This window comes from Medicago truncatula, chromosome 6 (genome assembly GCF_003473485.1).
Source record: "Medicago truncatula cultivar Jemalong A17 chromosome 6, MtrunA17r5.0-ANR, whole genome shotgun sequence".
Classification (NCBI taxonomy): Eukaryota; Viridiplantae; Streptophyta; class Magnoliopsida; order Fabales; family Fabaceae; genus Medicago; species Medicago truncatula.
In genome coordinates, this window is record NC_053047.1 from 42,197,373 (window position 1) to 42,215,278 (window position 17,906).

At 34.2% G+C, this 17,906-nt stretch overlaps 4 protein-coding genes across 5 annotated transcripts; 2 read left to right on the plus strand and 2 right to left on the minus strand.

The window, feature by feature from the left end:
• Positions 1–550: 550 nt before the first annotated feature.
• LOC11427635 (uncharacterized) lies at positions 551–3,300 on the minus strand. Its single transcript, XM_024786610.1, has 6 exons — positions 3,103–3,300; positions 2,885–2,995; positions 2,327–2,458; positions 1,076–1,153; positions 840–974; positions 551–733 (listed from the first exon to the last, which is right to left on the minus strand). The coding sequence occupies exons 1-6, from the start codon at positions 3,298–3,300 to the stop codon at positions 551–553; spliced, it is 837 nt and encodes a 278-aa protein (XP_024642378.1).
• LOC11435610 (protein FORGETTER 1) lies at positions 1,137–17,443 on the minus strand. The gene is made up of 13 exons (XM_039835176.1): positions 17,067–17,443; positions 15,854–15,919; positions 15,582–15,755; positions 15,358–15,488; positions 15,111–15,187; positions 14,043–14,224; positions 13,812–13,889; positions 13,584–13,716; positions 3,103–3,347; positions 2,885–2,995; positions 2,719–2,787; positions 2,327–2,458; positions 1,137–1,153 (listed from the first exon to the last, which is right to left on the minus strand). The coding sequence occupies exons 1-9, from the start codon at positions 17,337–17,339 to the stop codon at positions 3,334–3,336; spliced, it is 1,128 nt and encodes a 375-aa protein (XP_039691110.1). The 5' UTR covers positions 17,340–17,443; the 3' UTR covers positions 1,137–1,153; positions 2,327–2,458; positions 2,719–2,787; positions 2,885–2,995; positions 3,103–3,333.
• LOC11428975 (uncharacterized) lies at positions 5,815–7,857 on the plus strand. The gene is made up of 5 exons (XM_024785918.2): positions 5,815–5,982; positions 6,635–6,687; positions 6,895–7,043; positions 7,144–7,292; positions 7,377–7,857. Exons 1-5 carry the CDS (start codon positions 5,853–5,855, stop codon positions 7,661–7,663), a joined length of 768 nt encoding a protein of 255 aa, XP_024641686.1. The 5' UTR covers positions 5,815–5,852; the 3' UTR covers positions 7,664–7,857.
• On the plus strand, positions 8,370–10,468 carry LOC11436495 (mitochondrial carrier protein CoAc2). Of its 2 annotated transcripts, XM_003620843.4 has the most exons (5): positions 8,395–8,614; positions 9,351–9,477; positions 9,584–9,768; positions 9,844–9,966; positions 10,054–10,468. In XM_003620843.4, exons 1-5 carry the CDS (start codon positions 8,483–8,485, stop codon positions 10,138–10,140), a joined length of 654 nt encoding a protein of 217 aa, XP_003620891.2. In that variant the 5' UTR covers positions 8,395–8,482; the 3' UTR covers positions 10,141–10,468. The 2 variants fall into 2 exon arrangements, with proteins under 2 accessions (XP_039691112.1, XP_003620891.2); XM_039835178.1 differs by lacking the exon at positions 9,844–9,966 and having other exon boundaries at positions 8,370–8,614.
• Positions 17,444–17,906: the final 463 nt, after the last annotated feature.

Here is a 17,906-nt window from a genome sequence, read left to right on the forward strand (position 1 = left end):
ACAAATCAAAATGAGATTAAAAACAACCTTGGATGTTTCCACCCGTGCAAAGAGGAGGAACACCATGTTCAAGTATTTAACAAAACTAAAAACATTTGTTAATAGTCTCATTAATGATTATTGAAATATTCGATCGATGGCAATAAATATCTATTGATTGTTTCTTTACTCTATTAATACATAAGGAAATTCAGATGTGGGATGTGGTGGTAAGACTGTAAATTGATTGTCAAAATTTTCAAAAAAGGATGTCAATAATCTCAACATTTAACACCCGAGGGAACATCTTAAACATCACTATAGTTTAGCTGGTATACCCTCACTCTCATACATAATTGCCTCACTGATAAAATACATGTAGATAGCAAATCCTTGATTGGAATATGAATCACTCAAAAGTGGTGATTGTAAAGTCCTCATTTGATTGCTTCAGAATATTCCTACTTCCAATCTCTCTTGGTCTCTTGGGTGTAGTACATGTAACAAAACACTGGAAATGCCTTGAAAATATTCCATAATCAGAAGATGCAGATTTAGTTTATGAGGAGCTCTAAAGCTCTGACTTCGAATTCTTCTTTGAAGAGGTTGTCTTCTTTCCCTTCCACCACCGTTGAATATGATTGGAAACTTTGGTTGCATGTTTCTTAAGTGTCGTGCCCGTGTCCACAATTCCTTTTCTTATCTTCTGTTTCCAATCACCTTTTTCATTTTCTTTTGATTTCAAAACTTTTCCCTGTAAGTTGCAGTTTACTCCAAACATCAGTTATTCTAAAACATTTTAAGTCGAAGTAATCTTAGAAAAACACATTTCAATCACAGAATGAAATAGATTATTGTACCAATTTTGAAGGAAAGTCTGCCTCATCTTCTTCCTCATCCTCATCTTCATCGTCATCTTCATTTTCAGCACCGAAATTCTTTTTCATTAAATCATCTCTTGAGTACATTTTCATGCCGGGCGCTCCTGGCATGCCCTGAAGCAAGAGTCGATTGTGGTATAATCAGAATGTATTAGCAACAGAATGTGTCACAAAGTCATGTAAATATATAAAAAGAAAGAAAAAAAGCAAAATACCTCCATAGATTTTAGAAGCTTTTCCATTTCAGCCTCCTTAGAAGACTTTGCAACAAATGGTTCACCAGGAGTCCTGTCCTGTAACACACAAATAGAACTTTTGATGAAAACTTAAGCAAAAGGATCATAGAGGGTGAAGCTTTAATACCTAATTCAAACAATAATACTAGGTGCATGTTAAGTTAAATACTATCATAGCAGAAACAAAGTTATAGCTTCCAAATTACATAGTCCGAAGTAGGGATAGTTATAGATAGAGTACAGAGTCCAAAGTAAGGATACTCTAACTGATGTATTAGGGAGTTTGGGTCCTAAAGTGCAAACAAGGTGAGTGTAGAGTGGGGTGTGTTGTTTGCCGATAGAATAATAACAGTTTAGAACATAAAATCCAAATAAATCAGCATTTTAGTGCTTAAAATTGTATTGGTCGGTAAATTTAGTCCCTCAATTTTGTGAACTAGAAATTTAGTCTCTTAAATAGAACAATGCCAATCAATACATTCCTTTATTCAAATTTAACACCACAATTTTAATAGTCTTATGCTTATTTTGTTTTAACAAAAGACTATTCAAGTCAATATTTAGATTTTTCAGTGATTATGGATGATTACTAAAGAGATATTTTGAATGAGTGACAAAATTGATTGGTGTTATTTAATTTAAAGGACTACATTGTTCTTTTGTGAATTTAAGGAACTAAATTGCTTGACTCTTACAATTTCAAGGACCAAAATGCTGATTTACTCCATACAATCCAAACACATGGATATAAAATCCAGTTCATAAGAAATCAAAGGGAATGGTGGAGAAGCAGGGTTCTGTTGCACAGGAGTTAAGAACGCATTGACGTGCGAAAGTATTTCTTGGACTGCATTAGTGTCGGTTGTGGCATTCTTTTTTGAGAGGGTCTGTTGTGGCATTGAAAATAATAAGGTATGAAACACTTAGGTATAAACTTTCCCTATATTTGAATAAAATAAAATAATATTGCTCTAAATATCCAAGATAAAGCAATATCAGTGCCAACACACATATTAAACTTTCTGTTTTTTGTATTTTGTGATTTTGTTTTTGTTTTTGTTTTCTTGTTCGACAATGAACCCTATAAACTCAAGTTGAATACTACATAAAGTGCATACACCATACATTGCTGATTTACTACATAAAAGACAATTAAAAATATCTATCACAAATTCGCAATCAACCCGGATAAGTTAGTTACTGGGTGTATTTATTTCAGTTAATAATTACCTTAGGGACAGGGGGTGGCTTGGTATTGCATGCTTTGCTAAGGTCTTTGCACAGATAATTGGTTAATGAGTCAATATCAGGCTTGGAACTATATAGATATTCAGCAACATCGGTATCAGAATATCCCAAAACCTGCAATACCAAATTACTAATTTAGTAATCACAAAACCAACAAAGAATTAGAAGTGAAGATATTTGAAATATACAAATACATAACCAGCAGAGAAAGCACAATTCAGATCATGCATGGTGCACCATCAACACTGTTCTGAATTGATATAGAATAAGCATTAATGAAACTTGTTCCTTTTTTTCTTCTCTTCCTATACTTTTTTCGTTTCAGAACCAATAGAGACAAAAAAGTGCAATTCATTGGCAAGAAAGTACCATACCTCCTGACAAGCACGCTCAACTGTCTATCATTCAGAATTGCACTGTCCTTCAGAATCATGTTCTTCCAGCTGATAAACACCGAAAAATGGGGTAGCAATGTCAAACTACCAAACAAATAATCCACAGTTTATTGATCATACATATTGAAAAGTTGGATCCTCTCACCTCCAACCTATCTGCTTTTTCTACAATATCTATACGCAATATCCAATCTGCTTCAACCTTTTTCAGATTACAAACATTCTCTGCTATCTCAATGATTTGGTACTCTGAGATCTAACAACCAATAACACACAAAGTCAATTATAGTGCATACAATCCACACAAAAAACCTACACTAGACAATGAAGCACAAAATAAAAATAAAAGAACAAAATAACAACCTTCTTGGGGGAAATCTCAGCTTTCTTGCTCTGAACTTGCTGATACAACTGTTTTGCAAGTATCTCACAAACTTGACACTTTATGTACGGTACATCCTCCTTTCTAGCGATCCCAACCGGTTTTTTGGCGCAGTGTGAAAGAGGAATCCATGATGCAATCACCACTGATACAACTAGAAGCCAAAACACACCCTTCATCCTCCCAACCAGTAGCGTGTCTAGAACCCTTGGTCAGCGGGGGCAAACTATTTAAATAAAAGTTAATAATTATAATCATACATATGAAAATAAGATCAACAATATATATTCCAATTTAAACTATTCTAACGATTACGTTACTTTTTTCGTTATCAATAAATACCTCTGTTCATGCAATAAAAAGGCAGTAAATATTTCATATCATAGCTCAATTAAGTGATAACACCTTAAACAAAGAGACACAATCCAGAAACTGTCTTTCAAATTTTTCTTATTAGGTGCTCTCGATTTATATTTCACAAACCAAGATGAGTTATCAATTAAAATCAATATAACATTCAAGAACAAAAATAAGGAAAAAAAACTACAGAAGTCTTAAAGAATACATAGCCATAAGACTAGCCAATGTTTTGGTTAAATACCAAAGTTCCACTTTTGTTGCCTTATCTAAAATCAACAAATTGAAATTCACCTGTTAGGAGAAATGCATAAATCACTTGATCATATATGTAGTCAGATATTTATGAATATAAACCCACTGTTTAAGTTTCCTATTAGGAGAAATGTATAAATCACTTAATCATATATAATTAACTAAATACCAAGTTAGTCCTTGAAATTGTAGGGTTATATCAACCTAGTCCCCTACATCATCATTATCCCAAACTGATCAATGAAATTTCAAATGCATCCTTGATACTATTCACTTAGTTTCAAATTCATCTCTATAGTACCAATTTAATGTCATTCTAGTCCTTACAAATACCAACAGAGGGACAATTCAATTACAATTTCACTATTTCAGGGATCATTTAGGAATTTCGATAACGTGCGAGACTAGATTGATTCGGTCCTATAATTTCAAGCACCAACTTGGTCATTTAGTCAATTATATATGATCAATGTTTCGTTCCACTTTTGGAGGACCCAAAATTGATTCTAAAGGTGTAGAATTGATTTTGACATGTTTGGTTCCTATAAACTAGAATTAATTTTGCCTCCGGAATTGATTCTACATGAAGCTAGAAATCATAGCTTCTGATTCTAGAATTGATTTTTACACTAAAATTTATTTTTCAACTCACTTTTACATAAATGTATCCAAACATAAATCACTTTACCTTCAACTCAATTCTAGCCAGAATCCATTCACTCAAAATCATTCTTTCTCACCACAACCAAACATTTCTCCCAACAGAGTGGCTTTATACTCCTATTTTTTTTTTCAGAAGCAACAAAAAAAAATATAACACTATATAACAAGGACAGATTAATCATAAGCACAATATATGTTGACAAAATCAAAAAAGAAAAAAATATATCAATTGCAAAAAAAAATAAAAAATGCCATATATAATTTCAATAAACTCAACAAATAAGACAAATGCAGGGTTTAACAGTAAAATTGAAATTGTAAGGTTCATCAATAGATTCAATTCAACCAATCAATAAGCTATTTTAAACCATAGTCACATGAAATAAAAATTAAAAAACAGATTAGGGTTGATTTATTAATCTAGGGTTTTGTTAAAAGAAAATTGGGAAAAATTGAAAAGGGTAATTGGAAGAAGAGAACATACCAAGATGAAGGAGAAGAGAGAGATGGCGGAAGCTTGAAGGGAGTGACACTGAAGAAGGTAGAAAGCTTGTTGAGGTCAATTCAACCTTCATTAGCACCCATTAGCAAATATTCACATGAATATTTCGTCAACAAGCATACACATAGGTCATTTTATTGCGTTTGTAGGGGTATGAAAAATAATTGAAGGGTTCAAATTAAAATTTTCAAAACTAAACCAACGAAAAATTGAACTAGCCCAAATCCTAAACCATGATAAATTGCAAAATTCCCAATTCATAAACCCTAAAAAAACAAACTTTAACAACAAAAAACCAAAACCCTCGTATTTCTGTCTTTGTTCTCATGGAAACCACTGGTTTGATTCCTCACGTTGGTGAAAACTACACCCTCAAGCTGAAAAACACAATGCAAGAAATTCTATCAGAACTTCCCAAAGAATCCCCTGAATTTTCTCATTCCAGTGATGCATTACATGAACTGATGCAAACCAAAGTTGACCCACCTTTTGATGTGATATGGGTCTATTCTGCAATCAAATTTGGTTGCAGAAAATCTCTTAAAGGTGATATCTTGGAACAAATTTCAGCTGCAAAAGCACTTTTTCAGCTGATTTCTGCTTGTTCAGCTTCTGTTGGTGGTTCAAAGAGTATTGCTTTACTTGCTCCTGTTGTTTTTATGATACATAGTGTTGTTAAGGAACTTTTTGAATTGAAAAGGGAAAAGAAAGCAATGAAGGAAGTGAAATCTTTGGTTGATATGATTCTTGGGTTTATGAGTATTTGTTGTAGTAAAATTTCTGAAGAGAAAGATTTGGATTTGGTTTTGTCTTTCTCGTCTTTGGGTCGTTGACAATGATGATGATGATGAAACAAATGAGGGGTTTGAAACTTTGTTGCCTCTTGTGAGTAGTGATGTTTGTGGTTGGATTTGTGGTAGAGAGTTTCATGTTGGTTATTTGGCTGGTGCTGTTATGATGGAAGTGTTTTTGCTTAAATTGTGTTTGTTTTTTGATATGGGAATGGAAAAGAGTGAATTGGAAATGTGCCTTAAGAGTTGGAGTGTTGGCTCAATTTCTAGCTTTCAGAATGTGTACTTTTTGGGTGAGGTTTATTTTGTTTTTGGTTTTAATTTCAATTTGGTAGTAAATTTTTTATTTTAGACCTTAAAACCTACGAAACATTGATGCCGACACGTTGACACCAAATATACTGAGAAAATGAAATATTTGAATATAACTGTATATTTGTCTGTGTCATGTCGATGTTGCATAGCTTAAAACTTTTATCTGGATGATCGATAAATTCCATTCAATGTACTTTTTGTGTGTGGTTTTATTGTTTTTTCTGTTTTGAATATCAATTTCCTACTACATATTTTAACTTAAAACTATGAAACATTGATTCGTATTAAGACCGATAGTAATTTGAGATAATGTATTGATCCATGCATCTGTGTACCGGATATGCCTTTAGTGTGAATTGTCGGTATAGCTTAACTTTTTATCTGGATGAGGGATGAGTTCAGTGTATGTTTGGATTGACGGTGAATCCGTTAAAATCAAGGTGGTGTTTTGTGATGCTCCAAACCATAGCTTTTAGGAAAATCACGATCTCTCGCTGTGATTCTGCCAATTTCACCGCCAATCCAAACAGACCAAATTAAACATACTTATATTTAGTTTAGCTTGTTTCAATTGTCTTTCTGATTTGTGTTGTTCTTTGTTTAATGTGGATTTATCTTCTGTACAATCAGAGGTTCTTATGAGGACAACATTAGAGACATCTTTGCCTCTGAGCTCAATATTGGTTAGTATTTCATCTTTGTTATTTATTCCATATCTGCAGTGTAATCACAGCAAACATTTGTTCCCTCGTGGATTTTGAAAATGTCTAACACCATTATTTTTATGGATATTGATTATCACTTGTACTTTTAGTAACAGCGTTCATGTATTTATCTCAAGTCATTATGTAAGCGGTTAAAGCTGTTAACATTTGGATATGTCTTTGCAGAAAGCTAAAGATGAATTTCTATTAAAAAAAGTTTTGTTTGATGCTTTACTATTGGTGGAGTACTCTTTTATCTATGAAAATGCCAAGAACATAAAAAGCCTTGCCTTGACCAGATTGATTATTACGCATGTGGCTGTAGAGTATCTTAGGTATGAAGAATATGGTGTATTTTATTTATACTTACATATAGCTCTTTATTTAACATTCGAAGCTTAATTCATTCTAGCTTATAGTAATGGTTTGATGTAGGGAACTTGATCAGAATAGAGTTGTCTCTTATAGTAAGGCATTTTCTTCTTCCAATTTACCTTCACAAATAATTAAACTGGTTTCAAACCAGAATGGTATTGAGGAAAATGCCGGCAAGACAAACGGATCCTCACCAAGAGCACTTATAAGTAAGTAGATTTTGTTCTAATATCTATGGTTTCAGAAATGGTACCCAACGAAGTACGGCTAACACATTTCATAATTCATTCTAGATTGGTTGCTACGCCTTGAGAATCTAGGAATTAAAGTTTTTGCAGGTGAGGAGGATAACCAAAGCAAATTGATTAGCGATGCGTTTGTAGCAGCTGCGCAAACTATGAAGTCAAGTGATAAGGAAAGTCGAAAACGAAAAGGGAAAAGCAGTGGAAAGAAGGTTAAGTTTGTGAAGTATGACCTTGCAGTAAACTCTGTTCCTGTCAAAGGTGGGACTTCAGCTTCAAATGATAGTTCAAGTGATGAGAGTGAAGTGGAGGATCCAAATTCAGATTCAGATGCCTAAGCTTTGAGTTACAAACTGATATTCAGATTCACAATCATGTTTTACAATTACATGATGATGCAGTGAGAAGTTGCATGTTGTCTCATACTTAAGTTTTGTCATGATTATATATTCCCTGTGCTTGATGATTTAATGCAAGACAGGCTGTAACAAATTTTTTCAGTCACATTTCATTTACATTAGAACTTTCTTAATTTGTTGTGTTGAGTTAGTATTACATTATTCTAGTAATTAGTTGTTAGATTAGTTTTTTTCCTTACTCCTTATCCCTTAGCTCAAGACAAAGACCTGAAGGGCAATTTTTTTTTTCTTTCTTTCAAAAAAATAAATAAGTATGTTTAAGAATAAACAATCAATTTAGTTGTTGAAGTCAAAATCAAAATAAGTCAAATTGAAGTCAAAATCAAAATAACATATTTTATTAGAAAAAAAAGGTTATAAATTTATTATAGAGAGATAACACTAAAATGAAACATATTTTAGAAAGAGAATGAATTGATAATTTATTTTTATAAAATTGAGTTTACGATCTGACATGATGAAGAGAAGTGTGTGCTACAGACAATAAAGTACAATAGACTTGGTCTGAGATGTTTTCTTCTGGTTGGTTGAATATTCAAACCACATACATACACACTTATTTAAAAAAAAAATATTAAATAAAAAAAAAATGACGCACGCAACGTAGTAACACACATCTACACCTACCTAAGCTAAGAATCAATTGAATTGAATTATTTGAATCACTATTCTTTCCGTATTCTTGTTTTGAAGGACTTGTTTTTGGACTTTGAATAGTCCAAATCCAAATTCTCTCTAATGGCAGCATCATCAGAATCCATACTCGATCACATCCCTCTCTTTGCCAAAGAACTTCTAGCCGGTGGTCTTGCTGGTGGCTTTGCTAAAACTGTTGTTGCTCCTCTTGAACGTCTCAAAATTCTTTTTCAGGTACTTTCTTTAATTCTCCTTTTTATGTCAAGTACAAGTACTCACTCACACATAATGAGAAAATCACACAATTCTTTAATCACAAATGTCCGTGCTACATACCTTACTTCTTTGCTTTTTTGTTTTCGAAATGCTTTTGTGTGATTTCATTTAATGTTTGATTAATCTTGAATCCTAGACACTTAATGAAATAATTTAGAGAATCGCAAAATCCGAGTTTTGCATTCCTAAGTCCTAACCATTACTGTTACATAAGAGGGGAACTTAACTTTAACTGCTTAAACTAACTCACCTGAATCAGTAAGTTAGTTACAGTTACAGTTACAGTTACAGACATAAGGTACCCTATGGTAGGTTCTATACTAGCTAGTAAATAATGTGATCTTGGATACTATGAAGCACCACCAACACCAAACATGGGCACCAAAGTTGACACAAGTAATAGTTTGAAAAAATGAATTAATTGAACGTAATCACGTATAAAACACTGTGATCTTGAAAACTATGAAGCATGGACACCAAACATGAAATTGATACATCGACACCGATAATAATTTGAGAAAATGAATTAATTGAATGTAATCACATATGTTATGTCGTGTCGTTGTCCAACAACAGGATATCGGGTAAATTATATTTCTGCTCAGAAATCAAATCAGTTTTCATCCATGACTTTGGATGTATTTTGTGATTACACGAAGTGTTAACGTCAATGCATTTGAAATTGAAACTGCAGGTTGTTAGTCCAACCAAGTTGAATGTGTCGGGGATGGTAAATAACGAACAAGTTTATAGAGGGATCCGTGACTGTCTTTCAAAAACTTATAAAGAGGGTGGCATTAAAGGTATCTATAGGGGAGTAGGTATGCATTTAAATCTGCTTGTGTTTGCAACTGTTAATTCAGCAGCAGTATTGTATTTCACTGCTGTGTTGTTATTGCAGAACTCTTATGTTAATCATGGCCACAGCTCCGACACTCTTTGGAATATTCCCATACGCCGGTTTGAAATTCTACTTCTATGAGGAAATGAAGCGCCACGTCCCTGAGGACTACAAGAAAAGCATCATGGCGAAACTGACATGTGGATCCGTGGCCGGTTTATTGGGTCAGACATTCACATATTTTCTTGAAGTTGTCAGGAGGCAAATGCAGGTAACGTGCTTTATTTGGTCGGCTGGAAATTATAGATGGATATTGAGTAACATGATACAAAGTTAACCTGTCTAGGTTCAAAACCTTCCAGCATCTGAAGAAGCCGAGTTGAAAGGGACTATGAGATCCATGGTTTTGATTGCTCAAAAGCAAGGCTGGAAGACCCTGTTTTCAGGGCTGAGTATCAATTACATAAAGGTCGGAAAATCATAGAACATTAAAGTAATTAACACTCTAGAACCGTTCTGTATAACTAAGCATTTTTGTTTGTTTGTTGCAATTCAGGTTGTTCCATCTGCGGCCATTGGCTTCACAGTTTATGATACTATGAAATCATACTTGAGAGTACCATCAAGAGATGAAGTGGACTAACAAAAGAATCAGTCAACCATCCTCACATTAGGAATAAGCTCCTAACTCCTCCAGGCTTCAAAACTGGCTTCTTCTTCTCATTATATTCACATTGTTTTCACACATTACTTTAGCTGCACATTGCATTCTTTCGGATTGTAAATAGAGATTAGAGGTTGTTACACACTATACCAACAAACAATACCCTGATTCAGATCTCATTGAAGTAGGAAATAGTTTCTTTGTGGTTTAGACAGGACAAACTGTTTATGTACAATTAACAAATAAATTAATTGCACTTTTTGAATGTGCAAGTAGAGATAATGATATAGAAATGTTGACACAGTCACATCCTTTCACTGTATTCAGTTTATCTATGCAGCCACTGAAATTCTATTGCCTTCCAATTATCATTAGTTATTTTAGTTCTGAATTCAACAAGCAATGCTGAATAATATATATCCGAGACCGATTCAGCATTGCAACATGCTCATATTTGTGTGGAAAAGAGGAAAGGAAAATTATTTACCAACACTTCACCCACCCACACATCCGACCAAAACCAAGTATTCTCCCCATTACCAACACCACAATGAACATTATCCATAAACCACTCCTCCCTACTCAACACCTCTACATCACGCCACCACAAAGATGAGTTGCGCCCCCCACACCACAACCGCCCCTCTGACAAGGCATACCGCGCTGACAGCACCCTAAACCACATACTCTCCCTCTCCACCAACATCCGCCAACACCACTTCCTTAACAACGCACTATTAAACTCCCTAATTCTCCTTACCCCCAAACCACTAACCTCCTTAACCAGACGACCGCTGAAGGATAAATGTTTGGAGTTCCAGCTAGATAGTCTAGATTTAATTCGATAAAGTAATGGTTCCCAAAAAGCCAACCGCCTCGCATTACCACCAATGGGAAGCCCCAGATACACAAAAGGGATGGAACCAACCTTACAATTCAAAACCATAGCTGCTTCCGCTAACCAGGAGGCTGACACGTTAACCCCAACCAACTGGCTCTTAGAAAAATTCACCTTCAGCCCAGATAGAGCTTCAAAGAGAAGGAGAACCGCCTGCATAGCTCGAATATGGCCCCAAGACTTCTCACCCAAAATAAGAGTATCGTCCGAATTGAAGATGAGACACAACAACAGGGGCGCTACTACCCACCTTATAACCAACAAATAAACTATTGTCTGACATAGAATTCATCAACACATTGAAACCTTCTGCAGCCAAAAGAAATAGGAAAGGAGAAAGAGGGTCACCCTGCCTCAATCCCCACCACAAAGAGAATTCATCCGTTGGAGAGCCATTTACCAAAACAGAAGCGGTAGCCGTCTCAATGCATTCTTTTATCCATTTGCTCCAAAGAGCCGGAAACCCCATTTTCAGCATCACATTTTGTAAAAAACCCTAGTCAATAGAGTCATATGCCTTTTCGAAGTCCACCTTAAACAGTAAAAGATCCTTCTTGAGTCTATGAGCTTCATCAACTATCTCATTAGCCACCAGAATCCCATCAAGAAATAACTTAAGGAATCACTGACCGAAGTCTATTAGCTAACACCTTAGCCAAAATTTTATACAAGCTTCCCACCAAAGAAATGGGGCGGAAATCATTCAAACGTTGAGGACTGTCAACCTTCGGAATGAGAGCAATAAAGGTACTATTTATCTCCTTAGCCAATTTCTCATTCCTATGAAATTCTTGCAAAAAAACGCATCACATTGTCTTTCAGAAGGTCCCAATTTTTTTTAATGAAACTAAACGATATACCGCCAGGACCGGGACACATAAAATTGTCACAATCCTACACTACTGCCTTCACTTCATCAAATGAAAAAAGCTTAATCAAACCAGCCCCCTCTCCACGAGACAAAGTGCGAAAGTGCACGTTATCCATAGAGGGGTGAACAACACCACTAGGACGAAAATGGGTAGAGAAATGGGAAAACACTACACTCGAACATTATTGACACCTTCAACCAACACCCCATTCACCAAAAAGAAAGGAATAGTATTTCGACTGAAAAAATAATTTATATGAAAGATATGTTTATATGGTTTAAAAAATGCTCTAAAAAAACTATTAACAAAAAAAAACTCTAATCAAGGAATAAAGTGAAACAAAAAATAAAACTATTTCAATATATATCATGAATATAAATATTGTAATAAAACTTATTTAGTGTGTGTGTGTGTGTGTATATATATATAATATTTATTATTTAATAAATATTAAAGATATTAGGGTCATGTTAACCAGTGCCCGGGCACTAGTTAAGCAGCTAAGAATGGAAAGAAAAAACAAAGTAAACATTAAAAGCAACACTTTTTCAAATTTCAAAAAGTAAAATACACTATTTTCAAGAAAACATTTACTTTTATATTTCTTTAACTAGTGCCCGTCAACATTTCCCAAGATATTATAATAGCAGTCATTCTGCGACACACTATACTGCTATCGAAGTTTTGGGGTCAGATGCTCTGTGCCGCTATCATGAATTGACAACCTAACATAACAGTACAGCCAACTCGCTTACAAACTTAGAATGGTGGAATACTATTCACCAGATTAAAGAGTGCTGTAAATATTAGATATGTTGTCGTGTTTGAAGTAATTGGACGTAAATTTTGTAATCATTAATAATCCTTTTATACAGCCCATAAACAAGACTTGTTAGGTTATCATAACATATAAGCAAATTTGTGCATGCACTCTATTCCCAATAAATATATTTCCCATATTTAATAATCCAAATAACAATTTATATATCCATCCAGTTCTTATCGGTCAATACATGCAAAAAGCGAGAGGTGAGCAACAAAGCCATGAAGAAAATACAACTGAAAATATTAGAACAGTTTACTTAGTTTCTTATCTTCACCTTCAGTTGATGTTTTCAAATTCATTGTAAAATAAAAATGTTACATTACATATTTTTACCTTGTTTTCAAAATTGTCACAAAATTGTTAGAAGGAAGTGTTATTTTCACCACTTCCTGAAGAAAATTTTCAATATAAAAAACAAAATGAAAACGGAGTTAAAAAGACCAACTGAAAATGGAAAATAAATCAAACAGTCCCTTTTATGACCAACTGAAAATGGAAAAAAAATCAAACAGTCCCATTAATAATCCTTTTATATCAAACACAAACAGGTGCCAGTTGATACAAAAAGATGAGTATTTATCTCCACGTGCAGCATGTTGCATAAGAATTAAAAATCAAGAGAAAAAAAACACTTGAACTACTTTGAACATTGTCATAATTTATATGCCAGGTGACCAAATCACATGATCAACTATATAAAAGCATATCTTCTTTCATCAGTATATTTTTTTTGAAATAAGGAAAAAGATAATATGAAGAAAAAAGATGAATAGTCATAGTTACTATTTTAAAAAGAAAAAAGAAAAGATAAGAGAAAGAACACTACCTAGAAATTCACCAAAATCAGGGAAAAAAGTCCCAGCTCCCCAAAGGCCAAGACGAACCATATAAGCCATATTGCGAGGTTCAGATGCACCAGTAGCTGAGCAATAAACAACCCGAGCTTCAGGTAGTTGAGCCTGTCAAATTTTAATGGAAGAACTTTGAATAATTTATACACTCAAAACTAATTATTTCATTTTGAAGTGAACAATAACACAACTAGAGTACAAACCTGTATATCAAGTACTGCTTGACCAGTTTTCGTTGGCTTCTTATCCTTTTCGGGAACCAAATTTTTTGCTTTATGACACTGTAATGAAGCCACACACACACTTCAATAATAAAGAGTAATAAATATAAATTGAATACTTAAAATACCACTTAATAACAATATCCCTCAAAATTCAACAGTGGAAATATCAATTGAGAATAGGAATGATTTCCATTTAAAAAAGCCTAATACCTCATCAAATATTATAAGACCATCAAACTTGGGTCCACACCACTGCACAAGCTGTTGCATACGGGTACGACCTCTGTCAGATGATGCTATGAGGCTACTGTATGTCGAGAAAATAACTCCCTCCCTAACTCCAACAGACTTTGTATCAAGCTTAGTATAAGGCAGTTTATTCAAAGCATGCACTGGACAGATTCAAGAAAGAAATATATTTAAATGCATAATGAATCTTGTAATATACAAAAACAAAATAGTGAAGAAAAAGAATTGCAATAACAATCAAAGAAGACTCTTAATTAACCAAGGAAGCCAACAAAATATCAGATAAAATTATTTTTTGGATAACATATGAATTATTAGACACAAGAAAGCAAAAAATAATAGGAGGATATGTTATATTGTAAACAAAAATACAAGAAAACGCAAGAGACAAAAAATAATGTTAAAAAAGTGAAGCTCTCTGGTCCCTTGCAGTATCTGCAATTGGAAGGAAAGCGTCCTAGAATGACAATGTGTGTGTCAATCTTCAAAAAGGTTCCATTAACCTAATAACAATATACTCGCTCCGTCCCTAATTACAAGATCGTTTATAAAGGAAAAAAAATTGTCCCTAAATATAAGAGCATCTACAAATTTATAAATGCTTTTATTACTCTTATTCCACATATGCCCCTTATTAATTCTATCAATGTATCTTGGAATATGAAAACTTAACATTGAATATATCTATACGCAAAGGGTAATTTGGTAATAATAGTCACAAACATTTCTAACAAATTTATTACTCCAACATTTTTTCCTTAATATCTGTGATTTTTGTTAGATAGTCCTATAAAAAGGGACGGATGGAGTATGTAGGAGTAGCATAACAATTGAAGTGGCACCGCACACCCAAGACTTTTCACTTCATTAATATTATTACTAACTTTAAACTCTTTCCTTAACAAACTGAACCCCTTCTATCCCTGATTAATACCATTTCTTTTATGTTAATGGTATGATAATTACATCAAACTACCAAAGAAGTTAATCATATCATAGGACTTCAGTTTACAGACCCAAAAAGCATACCTGAAATGCAACTTGCACCCATATCATCCAAATCTCTCCTGGCATCAAACTTCAAGTCTGAGCCAACAGAAATCCACCTGCGTAAGATCATTGGAACATGAAAATAGGAATTAAAAGACCCACTCCAAGTTGAAATTACAAACGAGTATGCATGCATGCACAATAAAGCACGTTGAAAAGTGAATGTTTATCTCAATTCTTAAAAGCATGCCCATGATTACATGCACAAATTGTGACTTAAACTTACAGGGTTTTTCTCCTTCCATGGTGCCAGTTCTCCCAGATTAGCCCAGCGACTGTTCGACCTTTACCTACACCAGCTCCATCTCCAATAAAGAATCCTGCCCTAGGACCACTGGGAACATGTTGAAGGTGTCTCTACCATGGAAACAAACATCATACATATGAAAGTTAAATTGTAATTATTTATAATTATTTACTATCGATATTCAATCATGTGGTGAGAGAAACCTGACAAGCATAAACCAATGTCTCGATCTGCAAGCATGACAAAGCCTTTGAACGTTCCAAATCATTCTTAATCTTTGGATCATAAGTAGGCTCGGGTGGCTGCACTGCAGACAAGGAAGATGTCTCCACAATCGGATCTGGGTGTGGAGATCCAATAGATAGCTTGGATGGTCGCTGCATAACAAGAGACGTTGGTATCAGTAAAATGTACCATTTGATAAATTAACACAAAAAAGTTTAATATAAATTGCTCCCAAGAGTATTTAACTCACATAATCTGTAAATGTTTCTCCAGCGATACCTCCATCGCCTTCTTCTTGCTCCACTTCATTAACCAGCTGATATATTTTAATATTGACAACAAAAAAAAAAAAAAAAAAAAAGAAAAAAACATGAGATACAAATACAAGGATAGGAAAAATAGAAAGACAGTAACTTTAAAAGGAAATTTGCACACACATTCCATAGGAAAATAAAAGAAACGAAGAAAATATAGAAATAACGGAGAACGAAGTCATCCATTGATTTATTTTTAGTTTCTTATATAGAAACTGATAGAACACTAAGATAAGGCACATTCTAAAAGATTGTAGAAGTATAGGCAATAAGAGTTAGTTGAGATGTTTCCTTGATTTTAGGGATATTTCTATTATAAAAGAGAGGGAAGGGTATTGTGTAACTCATTCACGAATACTGTTAGAAACTTGTTAGGAGAGTTCCTCTCTGGTCTAGGGGCCTAGCTCTGGTAGGAGTTCATGGAACTTGGGTTTATCTCTTGCGTTTTCTACATTTCACCATTGGAGAGCCTTTCGTTTAAAATCAGTTGTTGATTTTACGGTTTCTATTAGAATCTCTCTCCAGCACATTTATTGGACAGATTGTTTTCCAACTGTCTCTCTAGGATTCTGGAGCATATCTAGCTCCTGTGACACCGTTTGGGAAAACTTATGAAAACAACTTATGACAGGTTCAGAGTCTATTTTCAGCTTATTTCCACAAACTCTCCAAGAAGATAGCTTACAAAAATGGCTTATATATTATGTAAAAACAGTTTGACTTCATTTTATCTTGTTTTATAGAAATAGCAAGCGCTTAATTATAAGCTGCAAAATAAGTTCCAAACAAGCCCCTGATAGCCACCGTAAACCATATATATAATGATAATAACAACATCAACTAATCAAAACTAGGTGCCATAAACAATCTAAAATCTTTCTCTAAGCAACACAACAATCATTATTAGGACCCTAAGAAATATCTTATTCATAAGCATTTATTTTATAAGCTGCAAAAATTAAGATCCAAACAGCACATACTCGTCAGTTAACTCAACAGCAACTAATCAAATCAAAGTCACATAAACAATGCAAAATCACTCCCTAATCAACACAACCTTCACTCCATAAGATTCCCCCAATCTGAAAATTAGGTCAAAATCAAATCAAATCAACTACAGTAAAAAACAAAGTAACGAAAGCACAAAACCTCGTTAACTTCTTCAACATCAGCATGAACATCAATCCTCACATGACATTGCGGACACGGAAACTTCGAAAGATTACTTGGAGCATTCACAACCGCCTTACACGAAGAACACCGGATTTTCACTGCGGAAGAGTCAACGAAGAACACATGCGGCATTTGACAGTTCGGACAAGGTAACTCCGCCACACCTTGCGCGGCGGAGAAGTAGGTCCGGCAACCGGCGCAACGCGCGCGTGCGGTGGAAGGTGGTGGTGGTTGCGGTTGGCGATTCATTTTCTGTTAGGGAGAGAAGGAAGTTGAGAGGTTGTAAAATGTGAGCGCCAAAATTGTTTTGTTAGCGGGTGGGTTTGGTGTTATATATATGCGTGAATTTTTCCTCTTGGCTATACGAAGTTGAAGAGTCGATGATGATGGGTCACTAACTTTTTTTTACTCTTTCCACTGATTTTGATGTGAAAATTGTTGTTGATAGATTTGATTTGGCGGCTGAGAAACAGGAGTAATTTATCCAAATATTCTTCGGAATTTTGAAGGAATCGATTGCAGTTAACTGTCGAGGATCTTCTGCTACAAGATCTTTCATCCATTATTCATTTCATCTTCCAATTTTTTTTTTCTTTCAAATCTCTCTCACAATCTAGCAGAAGCTCTCTCATCCATTATTTATCTCATCTTCCATTCTTTTTTTCTTTCAAATCTCTCTAAAAAATCAAATCAAATCAAATTTATTCAACAGGTAAGTAATTATAATGTTATTAACTTACATTTTAGTTGTTATAAATGTTCTTATTTTTTAGTTTTTGAGTAGATTTATTTTATTTTAGTTTTCGAGTAGATTTA

Coding starts and splice junctions, on each gene's coding strand:
- LOC11427635 (XM_024786610.1), bottom strand. CDS start 3,300: ATGAAGGGTGTGTTTTGGCTTCTAGTTGTATCAGTGGTGATTGCATCA. Junction 1,154..2,326: donor AGCCACCCCCTGTCCCTAAG/GTAATTATTAAC, acceptor TGTGTGTTACAG/GACAGGACTCCTGGTGAACC. Junction 975..1,075: donor AGCTTCTAAAATCTATGGAG/GTATTTTGCTTT, acceptor CTCTTGCTTCAG/GGCATGCCAGGAGCGCCCGG.
- LOC11428975 (XM_024785918.2), top strand. CDS start 5,853: ATGATGGAAGTGTTTTTGCTTAAATTGTGTTTGTTTTTTGATATGGGA. Junction 5,983..6,634: donor TCAGAATGTGTACTTTTTGG/GTGAGGTTTATT, acceptor CTGTACAATCAG/AGGTTCTTATGAGGACAACA. Junction 7,044..7,143: donor GTGGCTGTAGAGTATCTTAG/GTATGAAGAATA, acceptor GGTTTGATGTAG/GGAACTTGATCAGAATAGAG.
- LOC11436495 (XM_003620843.4), top strand. CDS start 8,483: ATGGCAGCATCATCAGAATCCATACTCGATCACATCCCTCTCTTTGCC. Junction 8,615..9,350: donor GTCTCAAAATTCTTTTTCAG/GTACTTTCTTTA, acceptor TTGAAACTGCAG/GTTGTTAGTCCAACCAAGTT. Junction 9,478..9,583: donor AGGTATCTATAGGGGAGTAG/GTATGCATTTAA, acceptor TCATGGCCACAG/CTCCGACACTCTTTGGAATA.
- LOC11435610 (XM_039835176.1), bottom strand. CDS start 17,339: ATGAATCGCCAACCGCAACCACCACCACCTTCCACCGCACGCGCGCGT. Junction 15,920..17,066: donor ATGTTGAAGAAGTTAACGAG/GTTTTGTGCTTT, acceptor AAAATATATCAG/CTGGTTAATGAAGTGGAGCA. Junction 15,188..15,357: donor CATGGAAGGAGAAAAACCCT/GTAAGTTTAAGT, acceptor GATCTTACGCAG/GTGGATTTCTGTTGGCTCAG.